At 45.5% G+C, this 20,367-nt stretch overlaps 1 protein-coding gene across 1 annotated transcript in view; it reads right to left on the bottom strand.

Moving 5' to 3' along the window:
- The window catches only part of FBXL13 (F-box and leucine rich repeat protein 13), a 395,640-nt gene that overhangs the window by 244,685 nt on the left and 130,588 nt on the right, over positions 1-20,367 (bottom strand). Inside the window, exon 7 of the mRNA XM_069765120.1 lies at positions 9,758-9,862. Coding sequence (XP_069621221.1) covers positions 9,758-9,862 — 105 coding nt within the window. The remainder of the gene's footprint in view (positions 1-9,757; positions 9,863-20,367) is intronic.

Raw genomic sequence — 20,367 nt, 5'->3', positions numbered from 1 at the left:
TGTTCACAACAGGCATTGATTTGTCTTTTTCTTCTGCATTTCATCCTCAGACAAATGGCCAGACCGAGCGAACTAATCAGACTTTGGAGACTTATTTGAGATGCTTTGTGTCTGCTGATCAGGATGATTGGGTGGCCTTCTTGCCATTGGCCGAGTTTGCCCTTAATAATCGGGCTAGTTCAGCTACTTTGGTTTCGCCTTTCTTTTGTAATTTTGGTTTTCATCCTCGTTTTTCTTCTGGGCAGGTTGAACCTTCTGACTGTCCTGGTATGGATTCTGTGGTTGACAGGTTGCAGCAGATTTGGGCTCATGTGGTGGACAATTTGGTGTTGTCTCAGGAGGAGGCTCAACGTTTTGCTAACCGTCGTCGGTGTGTTGGTTCCCGGCTTCGGGTTGGGGATCTGGTCTGGTTGTCTTCCTGTCATGTTCCTATGAAGGTTTCTTCCCCTAAGTTTAAGCCTCGGTTTATTGGTCCTTATAGGATTTCTGAGATTATTAATCCGGTGTCTTTTCGATTGGCGCTTCCGGCCTCTTTTGCTATCCATAATGTCTTCCATAGATCTTTATTGCGGAAATATGTGGTGCCCGTTGTTCCCTCTGTTGATCCTCCGGCCCCTGTCTTGGTTGATGGAGAGTTGGAGTATGTGGTTGAGAAGATTTTGGATTCTCGTTTTTCGAGGCGGAGGCTTCAGTACCTTGTCAAATGGAAGGGTTATGGCCAGGAGGATAATTCTTGGGTTTTTGCCTCTGATGTCCATGCTGCTGATTTGGTCCGTGCCTTTCATCTGGCTCGTCCTGATCGTCCTGGGGGCCCTGGTGAGGGTTCGGTGACCCCTCCTCAAGGGGGGGGGTACTGTTGTGAATTCTGCTTTGGGGTTCCCTCCAGTGGTTGTAGGTGGGAATGCAGTTGTCCCTGAGTCGCAGTCTTGGCCAGGTGTATCTGCTGATTGCAGTTCTGACTGGGATATTTAGGTGTGCGGGATTCATTAGTCCTTGCCAGTTGTCCATTGTTCTGGGAGGTTTTGGATCTTGGTCTGGTTCCTCCTGCCTCGCTGCCAATTCAGCAAAGATAAGTGTCTGGTTTTTGTTGCTGTGGCACACATGTTGTGTGCTTAATAATTCTGTGCTATTCATGTGTTTTCTCTTGTCCAGCTTAGATTGTGTCAGTGTTTTCTCAGTCTTGTTGGATTCTCTGGAGTTGCAGATATACGCTCCACATCTTTAGTTAGATGGTGGAATTTTTTGTATCTTCTGCTGTGGATATTTTTGGAAGGGTTTTAATACTGACCGCTTAGTATTCTGTCCTATCCTTTCCTATTTAGCTAGAGTGGCCTCTTTTGCTAAATCCTGTTTCCTGCCTGTGTGTGTCTTTTCCTCTACTGCTCACAGTCAATATTTGTGGGGGGCTGCCTATCTTTTGGGGTTCTGCTCTGAGGCAAGGCAGAATTCCTATTTCCATCTATAGGGGTATTTAGTCCTCCGGCTGTGTCGAGGTGTCTAGGATTTGTTAGGCACACCCCACGGCTACTTCTAGTTGCGGTGTAAAGTTCAGGATTTGCGGTCAGTACAGTTTCCACCAACTCAGAGAAAGTTCCATGCGGCTCCAAGGTCACCGGATCGGATCATAACAGCCAACCTGATTAAGCCATAGCAAGATAGGGAGCCCGTGGAAGCTCCGTGTTTGGTGGCCGAGCCTGAAGTGGACATGCAGGTAATCAAGGTGGCAGAGATGCTTTCACGTGCCCAAAAGCAACAGTGCAGAGAGCTGCTACAGCATAACATAGACCTATTTTCAGAATTTCCAGGTTGTAGGAAGGTCATAGAACATGGTGTCCTGATGAAGCCTCATGTCCGGGTCAACCTGAATCCATACCAGATTCCCAAAGCATGCCAAGAGGTGATCTCAAAGGAGGTACAGCGGATGTTGAGCCTGGGAGTCATCAAGGAATCCAAGAGTGGTTTGTCCAGTACAATAGTCCTAGTGCCAAAACCAGATGGGGAATGGAGATTTTGCAATGACTATCGGAAGCTGAACGAGGTTTCTAAGACCGATGGCTACCCGATGCACCGAGTAAATGAATTAAATAAGAGGCTAGGGCCAGCTCGGTACATTACTGCCCTTGACCTCACAAAATGGTATTGGCAAATCCCTATGTCCCAAGGCGCCAAAGAGAAGACTGCGTTCTCAACCCCAGATGGATGCTTCCAATACACAAGGATGCCGTTTGGGTTACAAGGCGTTCCAGCAACATTCCTGAGAGCCATGGACCGGATCCTAGCTCCCCAGAAAAGGTATGCAGCGGCCTACCTGGACGATATTGTTATCTTCAGCCAGGATTGGGGAAGTCATCTGAGCAAGGTTCAGGAGATATTTGATGCTCTACGGAAGGCGGGGTTTTCCATAAACCCAAGGAAGTGTGCCTTGGGAATTGAGGAAGCTAAATACCTGAGCTATGTTGTAGGCAGGGGCGAAATAAAGCCCCAGATAAATAAAGTTGAGGCTATCCAGGGCTGGCCACAACCCATCTTAAAGAAGCAGCTCAGGGCATTCCTGGGAATTGTCGGCTATTACTGCCGGTTTATCCCAAACTTCACCATGGTAGCCACTTCTCTGACAGACCTCCTTAAAGGGACAAAGTCAGCTATGGCAGACAGGTCCCCAGAAGCTGAGACGGCCTTCCAGGAACTGAAGCTGGCCCTGTGTAAACAACAGGTGCTGGTAGCTCCCAAATTCTCCAATGAGTTTGTGGTCCAGATGGACTTGTCGGAGGCTGGGGGCTGTCTTATCTCAAGAGGTGAACGGGGAAGAGCACCCCATAATGTATCTCTGCTGAAAATTGTCATCCTACGAAAAAAATTACTCAATAGTGGTGAAGGAATGTTTAGCCACCAAGTGGGCATTAGACACTCTAAGATATTATCTCTTGGGCCGGAAGTTGTCACATCATGCACCACTGAAGTAGATGAGGGAGAAAAAAGGGAACAATGACCAAGTGACCAGGTGGTTCCTATGACTTCAGGATTTTAACTTCCATGTGGAGAATAGGCCAGGGAAACTGCATGGCAATGCTGATGCTCTGCTGAGAGTCCACTGTTTGTTGGCAGAAGGTGCCAAGCCCCCGGCTTTGGGCAGAGGGGGAGGGTATGTAAGATGGTCGCTGGACAAGTCCTTGAAGGGAGAAATGTGTCATCGCAGCTATTAGCTGCGGTGATGTGAGCTTGGAAGTATGCTCCAGCACATATAGTTGCAGAGCCGGGTTTTACGAGCAGTCATAAGAGATGGGTGGGAATGACCGCTCACATATCCCAACCCCAGGGGCATGGTTTGGCTAATAAAATGGAGGCCAAATGTCTCATTCAGGGTCTGTGGCTGGAGGTGTGGAGAACCTCCAGTGTGTGTTGCTAAAGACACTGACCTGAGCGGGTGGACCTGCAGTAGTATATGGACTGTTCTTCTGTTTGTTTTTTCACTGTGTGCCGGAAAGCTGTTTGTTTGTTTTCCTATCCAGAGCAGTTTATGCAGTTTTAATAAACGTGCTTAGACAATTTTACAATACTGCTTCCGGTGCCTACCTGAACCACACCCGAGTGAGTACAGACCACTACAGTGTCCATAGAAACACATTTGCACTACAATGACAGATTTGAAATTTCCACTCAGCAACATCTATTGCTGTTTGTTTTTGGAAAATACCCAATGGAGTCAATCGTCACTACACCTGTTAATAAATTCCCAGAGGGGTGTAATTTCCAAAATGGGGTCACTTGCGGGGAAGTATTCTGGTCTATGGGAACTTAGGGGCTCTGTATATGGAGTCCGCAAACTATTCTAGGAAAATCTGCGCTCCAGGAGGCAAATAGCGCTTCGTCCCTACCAAGTCTAACCATGTGGCTATGATACATATGAGGGATTTGTCATGGTTAGGACATTGTTAATGTCCTGTTCTCTCAGGGTTAATGTTGTTGGCCTCCTTTCAAGATGGGAGGGGTATTTATACTCACTCCTAGCTGGGTTTCTCTGTCAGCTATACCTTCTGCTTAAGTCTGTTTGCTTGACCCCTGGAGTGTGTGCCCGGTTTGCATTGTGTTTATCTTGCTCTCCATGCGTTACTCTGTTTGTTCTTCTGGATTACTGAACTCTGGCTTTGCTTCTGACTATCCCCTGTCTCTCCCTTTTGGTACCTCGTGATATCCTGGCTCCGATCTTTGCTTGTTTGATAACTCTGTAGTGTTTATCCCTTCTCTGTTCCCCGGCCTCTGGCTCTGCCCCCTGACCTCCTCCCACTCTGTCACATGTCTAAGGTCCTGTTGGTTACCAGATTAGTAACCCGGCATTTATCGCAGCTCCTTTGCTGCTGTGTGTGTAGCTCTCCCCACAGCATTAACACCTGGGAGCCGTGACAGTATTTCTCCATTCAGCAGAAATTATGTGACAAGTTTTAGTGCCATTATTACCAATCTCCCCATGTGAATGTGTAAAATATGGGGCTAAAATAAAATCTTTGTGGTAATAATGTCATTATTTTTTTCTTCACCGCCAAATGGTATAAAGTTCTGTGACCCACCTGTGGTGTCAAAATAATGACTGCACCCTTAGATGAATAGAATAAGGTCACTTATTGGGGGGTCTGTTGTTCTGTACCTCAGGAACTCTGCCAATGTGACATGGTACCTGTAAACCATAGCAGCAAAACCTGCACTATAATATGATGTTCCTTCCCTTCCAAGCTTTGTTCTGTGCCTCAAAATTAGTGTTTGACCACACAGGGATGTCATCAGGGGCAGGATTTGGACTTTCGCTAATAACTGAACATGTGTCCTCAGACGCACATTCAGTTACAACTTATTGCTGTGCAGGACCGATTCCTACACAGCAATAGGAGTCGTCAGCCAGAGGCTGGCAGCTGACCTCAATGCGTCCGCACCTCAAATGGTTGAGGAAGAGGACTCCGCTGGACCTCGGCCACCTTGGACAACATCTGCAAGGAGGTTGTATGTTCTCCTGTGTTTGCATGGGTTTCCTCCAGGTACTCCGGTTTCCTCCCACATTCCAAAAGACATACTGATAGGGAATTTAGATTGTGAGCCCCATTGGGGACAGTGACGATAATGTGTGCAAACTGTAAAGCGCTGTGGAATATGTTAGCGCTATATAAAAATAAAGATTATTATTATTATTATTATTATAGGTAAGGATAACTTTTTTTTTAAACTCATATTCACAATATGGGGCGACATATGGGGGGCAGGATGAGAGGACATATATGGGGTGGGGCAGGATGGAAGAACATATGGGGGGTCAGGATGGAGACATATGTGGGGGCAGGATGAAGGCATATAGAGGGGCAGGATCGAGACATGGGGGCAGGACAGGAGGACATTTATGGGGGCAGGATGGCGACATATGGGGGCAGGATAAGAGGACATATATGGGGCAGGATGGAGACATATATGGGGCAGGATGGAGACATATATAGGGGCAGGATGGAGACATATATAGGGGCAGGATGAAGACATATAGGGGGCAGGATGAAGACATATATGGGACAGGAAGGAGACATACTGTATATGGGGGCAGGATGGAGACATATGGGGGCAGAATGGAGACATATATGGAGACAGGATAGCAACATAAATGGAGGCAGGATGGTGACATATAAGGCCAGGATGGAGACATGGAGCCCGGATGGAGACATATGGGGCCTGGATGGCAGGACACATGGGGCCTGGAAGAGAGGACACATGGGGCCCGGAAGGGAGGACATATGAGATCAGGATGAAGACACATGGGGGCCAGGATGGGGGTCATTATTACAGGAAGTTGCCAGGATGTAGGACATTATTACTGTAGGGGCTAATCAGTGTTATTACCACATAAAGTGACACTGGTCAGAATTGTAAAATCTGGCCTGGTCGTGAACAGCCTTGTGGGTAAAGGGGTTAATATGGGCATATTTTACAAGAAGAGGGAGTTACCATTTTGAGACAAGTAACTGACACAGAACAGGAGAAATGAAATTTGTCTTCCTGGAAACACATTTTTGCTTCTCTCTTAGCTCTGCTGTATTGTAACAATATTGTAACACCGTCTGCCTGTGAGCTGGAAGCTGAAGCGGAGAAGAACTTGCAGGCGTGTCAGGTATAATCACACACAGCTCTGCAGTGAGATCAGCACACTGCGAACTACCCCTTTATGTAAAATAAGCTCTGGAGGCAGAGTTATCTTCCAGGCACTGTCCTCCCCAGAATCTGAAACAGGTAATTTACATAAATGGATAAAAGATGATTTCTCAACAACAAGGCATCTGATATGAGGCATACAGGTATGACTTTTTCAGCAGTCTGTAACCTGCATGCCTAGATTAATTAATGACAGATTCCCTCTAAGTGAGCATTTAATAGGCTTTATTTTTATAGGGGCACTCAGAGTATTGTGTTTGTTTGAGGTGCACACAGAGCATTGTTACTTTCTAGGTGGCAAAATGTGGGCACTCTTTGTTAGGGCACTTGCAGAGGGCAGTAATATATTCTAGAGATCAATTTTACCATCTAGAGGATACAAAGGAGGCATTTTACTTTGCAAGGGGTACAGTGTTGGCATTATTATGTGAGGCACTAAGAGGAGCATTGTTATTGCGCCAAACAGCAGGTGCCATAATAGGGACACATACTGTGGCAGCGGTTCAGTATTGGGGTATCACCAGGATGAGGAGTTTCTGTAGGTTGGCAATAGATGGGGACGTAGCTGGAATTGTGAGAAATCAAATGTTTCTTTGTTGTAATCTCTGAAGACGAGTCCTGGCTGGAAGAAGTTGTCATGTCGGTCTGGGCCAAATGGAAAAATCAGGAAATGTAAACTACTCCATCAGAAAAAAAAATACCATCTGTAAGTCACTATCTATAATTGTACTGTAATCTCTTATATGTTCTACAGGACTGGTATCTACCATTATATGGTCACCGCACAGCGGTAATATCGGTATTGGTCTTTGAATAGAGATTTATTTTCTGTAAAACTATGGTCATCTGTTGAGGTTAGGCTGCTCCACTGTAGTTGTAAACATAGTTACCTGCAGGGGCCCACTCAGATATTTCACCCCTCTTCAGTTGAACTCCTAGCTACACCTCTGGATCAAGATTGAAGTTGTGTGGTACGTGGAGTCTGATCACATGACCACACAAACCACTGCAACCATGGCTGAGGAGTCGTCAAGACAAACCCTCAATTTCCCTGACTCCGAATCCTTTGCACTGTTCACTACTGAGCATGTACATAAAGTGCAGCACAGATTCATCTCAACTAAAAGCCAAGATCCTTAAATCAGGAACAGAACAGACATTTATAGGATATTTCATAACTTTCACAAATTTTTATGAAAAAATATTCAGCACATCCTGCATTGTACTACTGTACCCAATTTATTATATATTTTAGGAGTCGGATTTGGTGCATTTTATATTGATTCCAACAAAATGGATACCGATTGCAACAGTACCCCTCTGACTCCACAGCCCTGACTGCAACACCACCCTGAACTCATGCATGCACGCTGGACTCTTAGTATGTGTCCATGTTCAGGATTGCATCAAGATTTGGTCAGGATTTTATGCAGGTAAAGTCCTGACCAAATCTGCACCTGAGGTCACTGGCAGGTCACCTGCGTTGTCCTTGCGTTTTTTTCTGCAATGTAAGGACATGTTGCATTCTTAAAAGATGCGCCGCTTGTGCGTTTTTGCGGGTATGCCGCATGCGTCTTTTAATACATAGTGGAGACGGGATTTCATGAAATCCCCTCCACTATGCTGCAACATCTGGACGCTGCATTTTTGCTGCTGTGGCTCAACGCAGCGTCAAAAACGCAGCGTTTCCTGAACGTGGAAACATACCCTCAGCCTCTTCACCCCCGGGCCATTTTCTGGGTTTTTTTTCAATTTTGTTTTTTGCTCTTCTTCTGCCCAGAGCCATAACTTTTTTACTTATTATATAATGTTATAGAACCAAAACCTCAGAATTTTTGGACAGAAAACAACACAGCACAGTCTAAACATACATCTAAAAGAGAAACAGCTTTCAACTTCGTAGTGAGGAAAACAGTTTGCTGGAGAAAATATCTTTGTAGTTTTAAAGAGTTCTGGGGATGGAGTTTTCAAGGAATAGGAATTACATACCGTATATACTCGTGTATAAGCCGAGTTTTATAGCACATTTTTTTGCGCTGAAAACACCCCCCCCCCCCCCCTCAGCTTATACACGAGCCATTGTCTTAGAAAGCCGGCAAGGAAGGGGGAGCGGCAGAGCAGCGGGTCACAGAGGCTAAAGCCTGTGCCACTGCTAAAGATAAATTAATATTCATTTCTCTCATAGTGCGCACAGTGACAGCTGCAGCCGCCAGCTTCCAGAAGACACCCTACTCACCCTCCAGCGTGCCCTCGCAGCAGCTCGTTAGTGCCAGCTTCTAGCAGCTCTTCCTGTGCTGAGCGATCACGTGGCACCGCTCATTAAGATAATGAATATGCACGCATCTCCACTCCCATAGGCATGGAGGGAATATTCATTACCTTAATGAGAGGTGCCACGTGATCGCTCAGCACAGGAAGAGCTGCTGGAAGGTGGAACGAGATGCTGCGAGGGCACGCTGGAGGGTGAGTAGGATTTTTTTTTGTTTTCTTTTGTAATAGGAAGCATGCATACAAGGACGGGAGGGGGAGCCACGCATACCAAGACAGAATGGGGAGCCACGCATACCAGGACAGTGACAGGGGGAGCCATGCATACCAGGACAGCAACAGGGGGAGCCACGCATAACAGGACAGCGACGGGGGAGCCACGCATACCAGGACAGGGATGAGGGGACAATGCATACCCGGCTTATACTCGAGTCAATAAGCTTACCCAGTTTTCCATGGCAAAATTAGGTGCTTCGGCTTATACTCGTGTCGGCTTATACTCGAGTATATACGGTAAATTAACAGAGGTCATGTAGCAGTATACAACTAAGTGGGTAGTGACTCATGTAGTGGTCAGTGCTAGGAGAGAAATCAGACAAAATGCATGACTTCTGCGACTTTTGTAAAGCAGCTATACCTTGACAGCGTGTGCACCAACCACTATATGGGATCATATTACAAGACAGACTTTACTAACTGTAAAACAACAGGTAAAGGATGCAGTTACCCCAGGAAATGAATTAACCAAGTAAACTTCTAGAACTAAATTCACATGAGCATATTAAGAATCATCCATTTTTCATCCAGAAAAAAGCTCATCCATATTGTCAGCCATATGCCATCAGTATGTACATTTTTGACATGGAATTCATTTTGACACATCAATAATATGAAAATCACTTCACGGCTAGATAATGCTTTCTATGTTAATAATTTAAATGGAACTGCTAAAAATGGATCCCATACAAATCAAGTCTGTATTGCATTTGTTTTTTTGGGGGGAGAGGGGGCACCCATATAGGCAATTCTTATCCAAAAAAAATAGATGAAACCAGCACATGCTATTATCTTTTTTACACAGGCTGATGATTCATGTGGAAAAATATTCATGAGAAATATCACATTGATTCACATTGATATGTGTGCTACCTGTGTGCGATATGTTTTCCATAGCACTGTGAGCAAAAATACGTTTCTGTGGAAGCACAAATAAGCAGCCTGTTACATGCAAAACATTATAAATTACATCCTCAGATTTTTTTTCAATGGAAATTTTAGAAACAGAACAGAATAAAAAAAGTATGTGTACCTTAAGAACAGCCCTCTGTGGTAGTTGAGAAATATCATCTTCACCTTCTCTCATAGCAGAAGAACTTGCATTTCCCAAATCATCCATGTCGCCTCTTTCCAAACGCTTGTAAATATAAAATGTCATTGTTAATGTAGAAATAATGTACTCATAACAACTACATATTAGTAAAAATGGGATGTCCCCCCCCCCCAAAAAAAAAAACAGGCTTGATATTCATGTAGAACAAAGAACATTTATCTAGCTACTATGGCACTATAATAATATGTAGTAGTAAAAATCCTAAACTTTCTGGCTTTTCATTTTGTCAGTTGTGGAGATGTCTAGGGATCATAAGTCTAACCTATGTAGACTTTGCTGCATGAGGGACAGATACTGGCACGACACTTGCATCTTGTGCCTTTATTATATTTGTTTTAACCCCTTCACGACCTTGCCCTTTTCCGAGTTTTATTTTGCATTTTCGTTTTTCGCTCCCCTCCTTCCCAGAGCCATAACTTTTTTATTTTTCCGTCACTATGGCCATGTGAGGGCTTGTTTTTTGCGGGACAAGTTGCACTTTTCAACGACATCATTGGTTTTAGCATGTCGTGCACTAGAAAACGGGAAAAAAATTCCAAGTGCGGTGAAATTGCAAAAAAAGTGCAATCCCACACTTGTTTTTTGTTTGGCTATTTTGCTAGGTTCACTAAATGCTAAAGCTGAGTTCATAAACGAGTACGAGTACATAGTACAAGTTCATAGACACCAAACATGTCTAGGTTGCGTTTTATCTAAGTGGTAAAAAAAAATTCCAAACTTCACTTAAAAAAAAAAAAAAAAAAATTCCGCAATTTTCTGTTACCCGTACCGTCTCCATTTTTTGTGATCTGGGGTCAGGTGATGGCTTATTTTTTGCGTGCCGAGCTGGCGTTTTTAATTATACCATTTTGGTGCAGATACGTTCTTTTAATCGCCCATTATTACATTTTAATGCAATGTCGCGGCGACCAAAAAAACGTAATTCTGGCGTTTCAAATTTTTTTCTCGCTACGCCATTTAGCAATCCGGTTAATCGTTTTTTTATTGACAGATCGGGCGATTCTGAACGCGGCGATACCAAACATGTGTAAGTTTGATTTTTTTTATTGTTTTATTTTGAATGGGGCGAAAGGGGGGTGATTTAAACTTTTATTTTTTTTATTTTTTTTCATATTTTTTTAAACTTTATTTTTTTTACTTTTGCCATGCTTCAATAGCCTCCATGGGAGGATAGAAGGTGGCACCACTCGATCGGCTCTGCTACATAGCAGCGATTATCAGATTGCTGCTATGTAGCTGAAATGCAGGCTTGCTATGAGTGCCGACCACAGGGGGGCGCTCACAGCAGGCAGGCATCAGTAACCATAGAGGTCTCAAGGACCTCTATGGTTACCATCCTGATGCATCGCCAACCCCCGATCATGTGACGGGGGTCAGCGATGCAATGATTTCCGGCCTTGCGGCCGGCAGCACCGGTTAAATACCGCTGTCAGCGTTTGACAGCGGCATTTAACTGTTTAATAGCGGTGGGTGAATCGTGATTTCACCCGCCGCTATTGCGGGCACATGTCAGCTGTTCAAAACAGCTGACATGTCCCGGCTTTGAGGTGGGCTCAGCGCCGAAGTCCACATCAAAGCACAAAGCAGGGGACCCGACCTCTGCCGTAATAGTACGGCGGAGGTCAGGAAGGGGTTAAAGTAGCTCTCCCATCATCGTTGTTATCCTATTAATATATTGCAGTCATCATATTATATAGCACTGTGTACTTACAATTGCTCATTTTGCCTTTCTACCCAACTAATTCATCTATTTTCTCTGTTCTATGTAGAAACAGGAAGTCTTTTGTCTCTATAATACTATTTTTTTATTTCTATAGCACCAACATTTTCTGCAGCACTTTACATTACAGCGGGGACTTGTACAGACAATAAAGACATGACAGGATAACACATAACTCAACACATGCCAAAAGGAGTGAGGGCCCTGCTCACAAGCTTACAATCTATGAGGAAATAGGGGAGACATGAAAAGCAAAAGGGTAAAAAGTGTTACTGCTGGTCACAGGCGCTGGCTGATGAGAGTACTACTTTCCTCAGAATACACCTGCTGTCGCTGACAAGAGCGAGAGCAGGCAAGGCTGATGAGAGTATTCATCAGCCGGTGCCTGTACAATAAATTAAAAAAAATTGTCGTACGGTCCCTCTATTCTTGATAACCAGCACAGGCAAAACCAACAGCTGCAGGCTTAAACCCCCAGCTATCAGCTTTACTTTGGCTGGTTATCAAGAAGAGAGGGGTCCCACGGTCCCATTATTTAAATAAAAAATTTAAAAAAATGGCTTGGGATCCCCCTCATTTTTGACAACCAGCCAAGCTAAAGCAGACAGCTGGGGGCTGGTATTCTCAGACTGGGAAAGGGTCATGGATATAGGCCCTCTCCCAGTCTAAAAATAGCAAACCTCAGTCACCCCACAAATGATGTATCCATAAGATGCGCCAAATATGGCGCTTAGCCTCGCTCTTCCAAGTTGCCCTGTTGCGGTGGCATGTGGGGTAATAGTTGTGGGGTTGATGTTAGCTTTGTAATGTCAGCTGGCATCAAACACACAGGTTAGTAATGGAGAGGCGTCTATAAGACGCCACCATAATCATATTGTAAAAAATACACATTCTGAATAGTCTTTTAATTGAAATAAAGACACTGACACCTTTTGAACTAAAATAGCAAAGTTATACTCACCTTTACGCCTAATCCACTGAAGCTCATGTCCCCTGTAAAAGACAGAAAATAATAAAGCATATCCCTCACCTGTCTGACGCAAAGACAACCCTCGGATGCCCATGTCCTCTATACAAGACCAAAAATAATAATCATCAACCATATCCCTCACCTGTCTGACAAGAAGATAATCCCGCAACGAGTCTAGATCTGCTACATCTAGATGGTCTGCTGAATGCTGGCAAGAAAGTTCTCACCCTAGCAGTAATGTCAGTGAGGTGAATGGAGTTCATCAACTATGAACTCAGCTCACCTTTTTCATGTCACAAATTGATGCTTCACTATGACATGCAGCTCAATGTCTCTGCTGGATGGCAGACTGATCGCTCATGCCAGTGTTCAACATGAACTGAATTTTCTGCTCATTGGACAGTTGAGGGATATGGTTGTTTATTATTATTTTTTCTTTCACAAAGGACATGGGCATTGGAGGATTATCTTCACGTTGGACAGGAGAGGGAAATAAAAATAAAAAAGCAATCAGTGCCTTTATTTCAAATAAAGGATTTTATGCTTGCTGCGTATTTATTTCAAAACTTACTATGGGGATAGTAATTGGGGTGTCTTATAGATGCCTCTCCATTACTAACCCCTGGGCTTGATGTCAGCTGACAATACAATGCGGACATCAACCCCAACCTTATTACCCTACTTGCCACTGGCACAGGGCAAGTGGGAAGAGTGAGGCTAAGCACCAGATTATGGATGCGCCATTTCTGGGGTGGCTGAGGGATTATGTTTTAGTCTGGGAGGGGGCCAATCTCCATGGCCATTTCCTAGGCAACTAATATCTGCTTGCAGCTGTCCATTGAGCCTTTGAAGGTTATTGAGTATAGGGGGACCCTATGTCATTTTTTTGGGAGGGTCTCCCCGATAATAGCCAGTAAAGGCTAAGCAAACAGCTGTGAGCTGATCTTCATAGCTTGGGAACCTTTATGGATATTGTCTCCTTTCCACAAAATTAACATCAGCCCCCAGCCATCGGCTCTCCCTCTGCTGATTATCAAAATTGTGGGGGACCTCCATATATTTTTGCTTTTTTTTATTAACAAGAACAGTAAGGTCACCTAGATCCATTATGAGACCCAGTGGCTTGAACTCAGGTAACCTTTCATGTTACCAGAGATAACAGTCACGGAGTCTCCCGGCAGCTGCGAGGCCCGAAAACCTCATGGGAAACTCTGAGGGACATTTTAAGGTTACTGAAGTCTCCAGCTGCTGTAACACTTGGCGGCTATGAAATAAGGTTATCTTGTGCGTGTATTTTACTGTACTTGTTAATAAATAAGAAATGTACAAAACGGAATGGGGTTCCCTGTAGTTTTCATTACCAGCAAAGGGAAAGCTCACGGCTGGGGGCTGATTTTAATAATCTGGTAAAAGGGACAATACTCCAAAAGGTTCCCAGGCTATTAATAACAGCTACAAGCACAGAATGATCCGCACTGCCGCAGCACCTGTGTGGTGCACACCTGGCCGTGTCAGCACACCGCTGACTGAATCCGTCCCCAGGGTCTCGGGTGCCAACCCAAATGTGAAGCAGCAGAACATTAGTCCATGTCGCATAGGTCCATTAGGCTTTGTGGTTGAGGGTCTAGATGAGGGCTCCTTATCAAATGTTAGGGAGAATGCGGCCATTTTGTATAGTCTCACTGTGCCCCCAGGGGGGTTGACGCACAATCACACCAGACAAAAGTAGAACCTTTTCTGGGAGGAGTCAAATCCAGCTATATGCCCCCATTTCTCCAGGTAATGTCATTGATCTCTTTGAGGAACAGGTCATAAGGGACATGGAGGCTTAATTTATCCTAAATTGCCCTCTAACCTTACTATTCTGGAATGCCAAACATTATTTGATATAAAGAGTTGGGAAGATACCGTTATAAGAGCAGCCGACAAAGGCGGAAATATATTGCTATTATCAAAAGAACAATACTTTCAGGAGGCACATAGATAATTGTCGGATGAAACTACCTATCAAAAATTATTACAGGATCCAACAAATATATATGACAGAATTGCCAACTTTCCTCAGAAAACAAGAAGTAGGAGTTCTCCCCAGAAGGAAAGCAGAGAAATTATTGCCAAAGTTCCCCAGAAAACCATATTGGTACTGTATACCAAAAACACATAAGTCCCTCACATCCCCCCCCAGGTCGTCCGATAGTGTCTAGGATAGTGTCACCGAGCCCTTGTCCCAGTACATGGATTGGCTACTTCGTCCTTTACTTAAAGGCATTTCTTCCTATGTGAAGGATACAAATGATATTTTGCATTCCCTACAAGATTTTTCCTGGCAACATGGATGCTCCCTGGTCTCGGTCTGGTCTCTGTAGACGTAGAGAGCCTCTATTCCAGGATACCACAGGGAGAGGGGGTTGATGCAGTGAGGGCAGTGCTAGTTGGCACAAAATAAGTGGTGATTTCGTGAATTTTATCTGTGAAGGTATTAATTTCATTTTGAAACACAACGCTTTTAAATTTATGGGCACATGGTATGTACAACAAGTAGGGACTGCGATGGGGACTCCAGTGGCATGTACTTTCGCCAATCTATTTTTGGCTGTTTTTGAGGAGAGATATGTCTCTACACCTTAAACAATCCCTTCCTAAAATACATTAGACTTTATATCAGGTATGTGGATGACATCTTTGGTGTGGGATGGATCCCAGGATGCGGTTTCTGATTTTGTAGAGCACCTGAATCACTCAAACACCATGAACATGAGGTTCACTTCCAAGTTTGGGGGGAATGTCTAGAATTTTTGGATGTGAGATTATGGGTAGAGCAAGGTGGTCTGCATACGGAGGTATACCGTAAACCCTTCTCAACAAATTCTTTATTACATTACAGCAGTATCCACCCCCAATATGTGAAGAGATCTTTGCCTTACAGCCAGTTTTTCAAACTCAAGAGGATCAACAGTAATCCAGGTAGATTTAGAGAACAATCTTCAGAATTATATAAAAGGTTCATGGAAAGAGGATATCCGAGACCTCTTTTGGACATAGTCTTGGACAGGGTTAATAACCAGCTGCAGAAATTCCCAACCAGTGATTATGAGTTAGATAAAAGTAGTAGAGAAGTGGGCAAAAGATTTTTCTCCAGTCACCTTCCACGACAGTGGTACAGGAGGATGTCTCCCCGCCCTAATGGGGCACAGGAAACACAAAGAGGTTAAATACCCTCCCCTTCCTGCCACCTCCAGTGTTTTTCCTGTCCCTTATGGGGCATGAAGAGGTCCTGCTGTGGTGCTGCCATGGCCGGCGATCAGAGCACCCGGTTTAACTTACTTTTAGCTGGGCAGCTGGGGTCGGGTGCAGTCCTCTCCTCCCTGTGCAGCTGCTCCCATCTCCATGTTGGGTCATGGACTCGGAACCCTCACTCTCGCCCCTCCAGTGCCCCTTCCGGGGGTAAAGTGGGGCGGTGACATGCGGCCGGGGTCCCCTTGTGCCTCTCCAGCTTCCTCCTCTCCTCTCGGCGCCAGATTCCGGAGTGCGCACACACCGGAAGTGATGTGTCCCAACTTCTGGTTTACTTCCTGTGCATTCCACTGTGGAACGCACGTGTGCCCAGCACCGCAGCTGCTGCAACGGAGTTGGCTGCCATGTGGGGCGTTCCCACCCGGGTTCCCCCTCTCTACACCTGGGAGAGGAGGAGCATGCAATTCCGGACACTGTGACCTCGATTATTTAATCCTGGTCAGGGTTCACCACCAGGTAAGGCCCACTGTCTGTCTGTGTGTGACCATGGACGGTGACAAAACCCCCCTCGCTGTTTCTGCTGAGCACAGCGTCCTCCCTCTTAGCGTGAGTAGCGGACGAAGGTCCTTTTACTTCTAGGTGGCAATTGGACTTAGTCCCCTTCTTTCTCTTTCTAGGGAGACAAGGCTCCTGCGCCAAAGAAGGACAAAACATCCAGAAAAGCGGAAGACCGCAAGTGTTGTGTGTGTACATCAAGGCTTCCTTCTTCATACAAGAAGAAGCTTTGCCAATCCTGCACAGACAAGATGTTACGTACTAAACAACCATCTCTTTTAGAAAGCATTAAATCCCTTATTAAACAAGAAGTACAGTCATCAGTATCGACCCTTTCACAGACCCTATTACCGCAGCCGCCTCCTTCAAAAAAGAGGAAATTATCTGTGGTAGAGTCTGACTCAGACTCCGGTGAATTACGTTCTTCTGACTTGGAGGATATGTGGGAGAATGAGGGCTCCACTTCTACCCCCAAAGAGGAAAATAAAAAATATTATTTCTGCTCTGAGGATGTACGAGAGTTGATTAGTATGGTCAGGGGGACAATGGGTGTTGAAGAAGAGGAGGTCAAACAGTCTGTGCAGGATGAAATGTTTGGGGGCCTAAAACCTAGGAAGCCCAAGGGATTCCTGGTACGTGAAAATGTGCAGAGCCTCATTCTGCATGAATGGGAGTCTCCGGAGAAGGGACTTAGCGTTCCATCTGAATTAAAAAACACTTCCCTTAGATGGAGATACCTCTCTGTGGGATACCCCGAAAGTAGACGTTCAGGTGTCCAGAGTGACAAAAAGACAGCCCTTCCATTTGAGGACTCTTCCCAGCTCAGGGACCCCATGGATCGGAAAATGGAGAGTCTGCTCAGGAGATCTTGGGATACATCCACGAACCTCCTTAACATGAACATAGTGTCTACCTGTGTGGCTAGGTTTCTGTTTCGCTGGCTTCACACTCTGGAAGATTACCTGACCCAGGGAACGTCTAGAGAGGTTATTCTCGATTCCCTTCCCCTTCTCCAGAAGGCCACAGGATTACTTACTGATGCTTCAGCAGAATCTGTTAGAGTGGCAGCCAACTCCGCAGTCCTTTCTGTCATGATCCCAATGGCAGGGGATCACTAAAGGACAAGCACAGATACAAACAAGCTCTAGGGCGATGGAACCTGAGCTGACCGCGACCCTGAACCTAACACACAAATAAAAGTAGCCGGGGAACGTGCCTACGATGATCCTAGACGTCTCGCTCCAGCCGAAGATCTAACTTCCCCTATTAGAAGAAACACAGACCTCTCTTGCCTCCAGAGAAATCCCCCACAGAAATAGCAGCCCCCCACATATAATGACGGTGAAATGAGAGGAAAGCACATACGCAGTATGAAAACAGTTTCAGCAAAATGAGGCCCGCTTAAGCTAGATAGCAGAGGATACAAAAGTGAACTGCGCGGTCAGCGAAAAACCCTTCAAAAAACCATCCTGAAATTACTTGAACTCATGTGCCAACTCATGGTACATGAGGAGCAATTTCAGCCCACTAGAGCAACCAGCAGCAAGAATCACATATCTGCAGGCTGGACTAAAAACCAAATAAAGCAAAACACCAAAACAGGAAAATCCAAACTTAGCTTGACCAGAAGGTTCAAGGAGCAGGGAGCAGAGGTAACAAGACACACTGGATACATTGATAACCGGCGAGGAAATGCCAGCAAAGCCAGGTTAAATAGGAAACTCCCATAAGCTGATGGAACAGGTGGAACCCAGAAACCCAGGAAAGACAAGTCACCCAGTACCATCAGTAACCACCAGAGGGAGCCCAAAAACAGAACTCACAACAGTACCCCCCCCATGAGGAGGGGTCACCGAACCCTCACGAGAACCACCAGGGCGACCAGGATGAGCCCTATGAAAAGCGTGAACCAAATCATCAGCATGAACATCCGAGGCAACCACCCAAGAATTATCCTCCTGACCATAACCCTTCCACTTGACCAAATACTGGAGTTTCCGTCTGGAAACACGAGAATCCAAGATCTTCTCCACAACATACTCCAATTCTCCCTCCACCAGCACTGGAGCAGGAGGCTCAAGCGAAGGAACAACAGGTACCTCATACTTCCGCAACAACGACCGATGGAACACATTATGAATAGCAAACGATGCCGGGAGATCCAAACGAAACGACACAGGGTTAAGAATTTCCAAGATCCTATAGGGACCGATGAACCGAGGCTTGAACTTAGGAGAAGAGACCTTCATAGGAACAAAACGAGAAGACAACCACACCAAGTCACCAACAAGAAGTCGAGGACCCACGCGGCGACGGCGATTAGCAAACTGCTGAGCCTTCTCCTGGGACAACTTCAAATTGTCCACCACATGACTCCAAATCCGATGCAACCTATCCACCACCATGTCCACTCCAGGACAATCAGAAGGTTCCACCTGACCAGAGGAAAAACGAGGATGAAACCCCGAATTACAAAAGAAAGGAGAAACCAAGGTAGCAGAACTAGCCCGATTATTAAGGGCAAACTCGGCCAGCGGCAAAAAGGTAACCCAGTCATCCTGATCAGCAGAAACAAAACACCTTAAATAAGTTTCCAAGTCTGAGGATGGAATGCAGACGAAAAGGACAAATCAATGCCCATCTTAGCACAGAACGTCCGCCAAAATCTAGACACAAACTGGGATCCCCTGTCAGAAACAATGTTCTCAGGAATCCCATGCAAACGAACCACATTCTGAAAAAACAGAGGGACCAACTCAGAGGAGGAAGGCAACTTAGGCAAGGGTACCAGATGAACCATTTTAGAAAAGCGATCACACACAACCCAGATGACGGACATTTTTTGAGAGACAGGGAGATCCGAAATAAAGTCCATGGAAATGTGCGTCCAAGGCCTCTTCGGGATAGGCAAAGGTGACAACAATCCACTGGCCCGAGAACAGCAAGGCTTAGCCCGAGCACAAACCTCACAAGACTGCACAAAAGAACGCACATCCCTCGACAAGGAAGGCCACCAAAAAGACCTGGCCACCAAGTCTCTAGTACCAAATATTCCAGGATGACCTGCCAACGCAGAAGAATGGACCTCGGAGATGACTCTACTGGTCCAATTATCCGGAACAAACAGTCTCTCAGGCGGACAACGATCAGGTTTACCCGCCTGAAACTTCTGCAAAGCACGTCGCAAGTCTGGGGAGACAGCAGACAAAATCACCCCATCCCTAAGGATACCAGAGGGCTCAGAATTTCCAAGGGAGTCAGGCACAAAACTCCTAGAAAGAGCATCCGCCTTCACATTCTTTGAACCTGGCAGGTATGAAACCACAAAATTGAAACGAGAGAAAAACAGTGACCAACGAGCCTGTCTAGGATTCAGACGCCTGGCAGACTCAAGGTAAATCAAATTTTTGTGATCAGTCAAGACCACCACACGATGTCTAGCACCCTCTAGCCAATGACGCCACTCCTCAAATGCCCACTTCATGGCCAAAAGTTCCCGATTACCAACATCATAATTCCGCTCAGCCGGCGAAAACTTTCTAGAAAAAAACGCGCATGGCTTCATCACTGAGCCATCGGAGCTTCTCTGTGACAAAACCGCCCCCGCTCCAATCTCGGAAGCATCAACCTCAACCTGAAAAGGGAGCGAAACATCTGGCTGACGCAACACAGGAGCAGAAGAAAACCGGCGCTTAAGTTCCTGAAAGGCCTCCACAGCCGCAGGAGACCAATTAGCAACATCAGCACCCTTCTTAGTCAAATCCGTCAAAGGCTTAACAACACTAGAAAAATTAGTTATAAAACGACGATAGAAATTAGCAAAGCCCAAGAACTTCTGTAGACTCTTAAGAGATGTAGGCTGCGTCCAGTCACAAATAGCCTGAACCTTGACGGGATCCATCTCAATAGTAGAAGGGGAAAAAATATACCCCAAGAAAGAAATCTTCTGGACTCCAAAGAGACACTTTGAGCCTTTTACGAACAAGGAATTGGCCCCCAGGACCTGAAACACCTTCCTGACCTGCTGAACATGAGACTCCCAGTCATCAG

Source organism: Ranitomeya imitator, chromosome 4 (assembly GCF_032444005.1).
Source record: "Ranitomeya imitator isolate aRanImi1 chromosome 4, aRanImi1.pri, whole genome shotgun sequence".
NCBI lineage: Eukaryota > Metazoa > Chordata > Amphibia > Anura > Dendrobatidae > Ranitomeya > Ranitomeya imitator.
The sequence above is the reverse complement of the archived record's forward strand: the minus strand, read 5'-3'. Positions and strand labels throughout refer to the sequence as shown.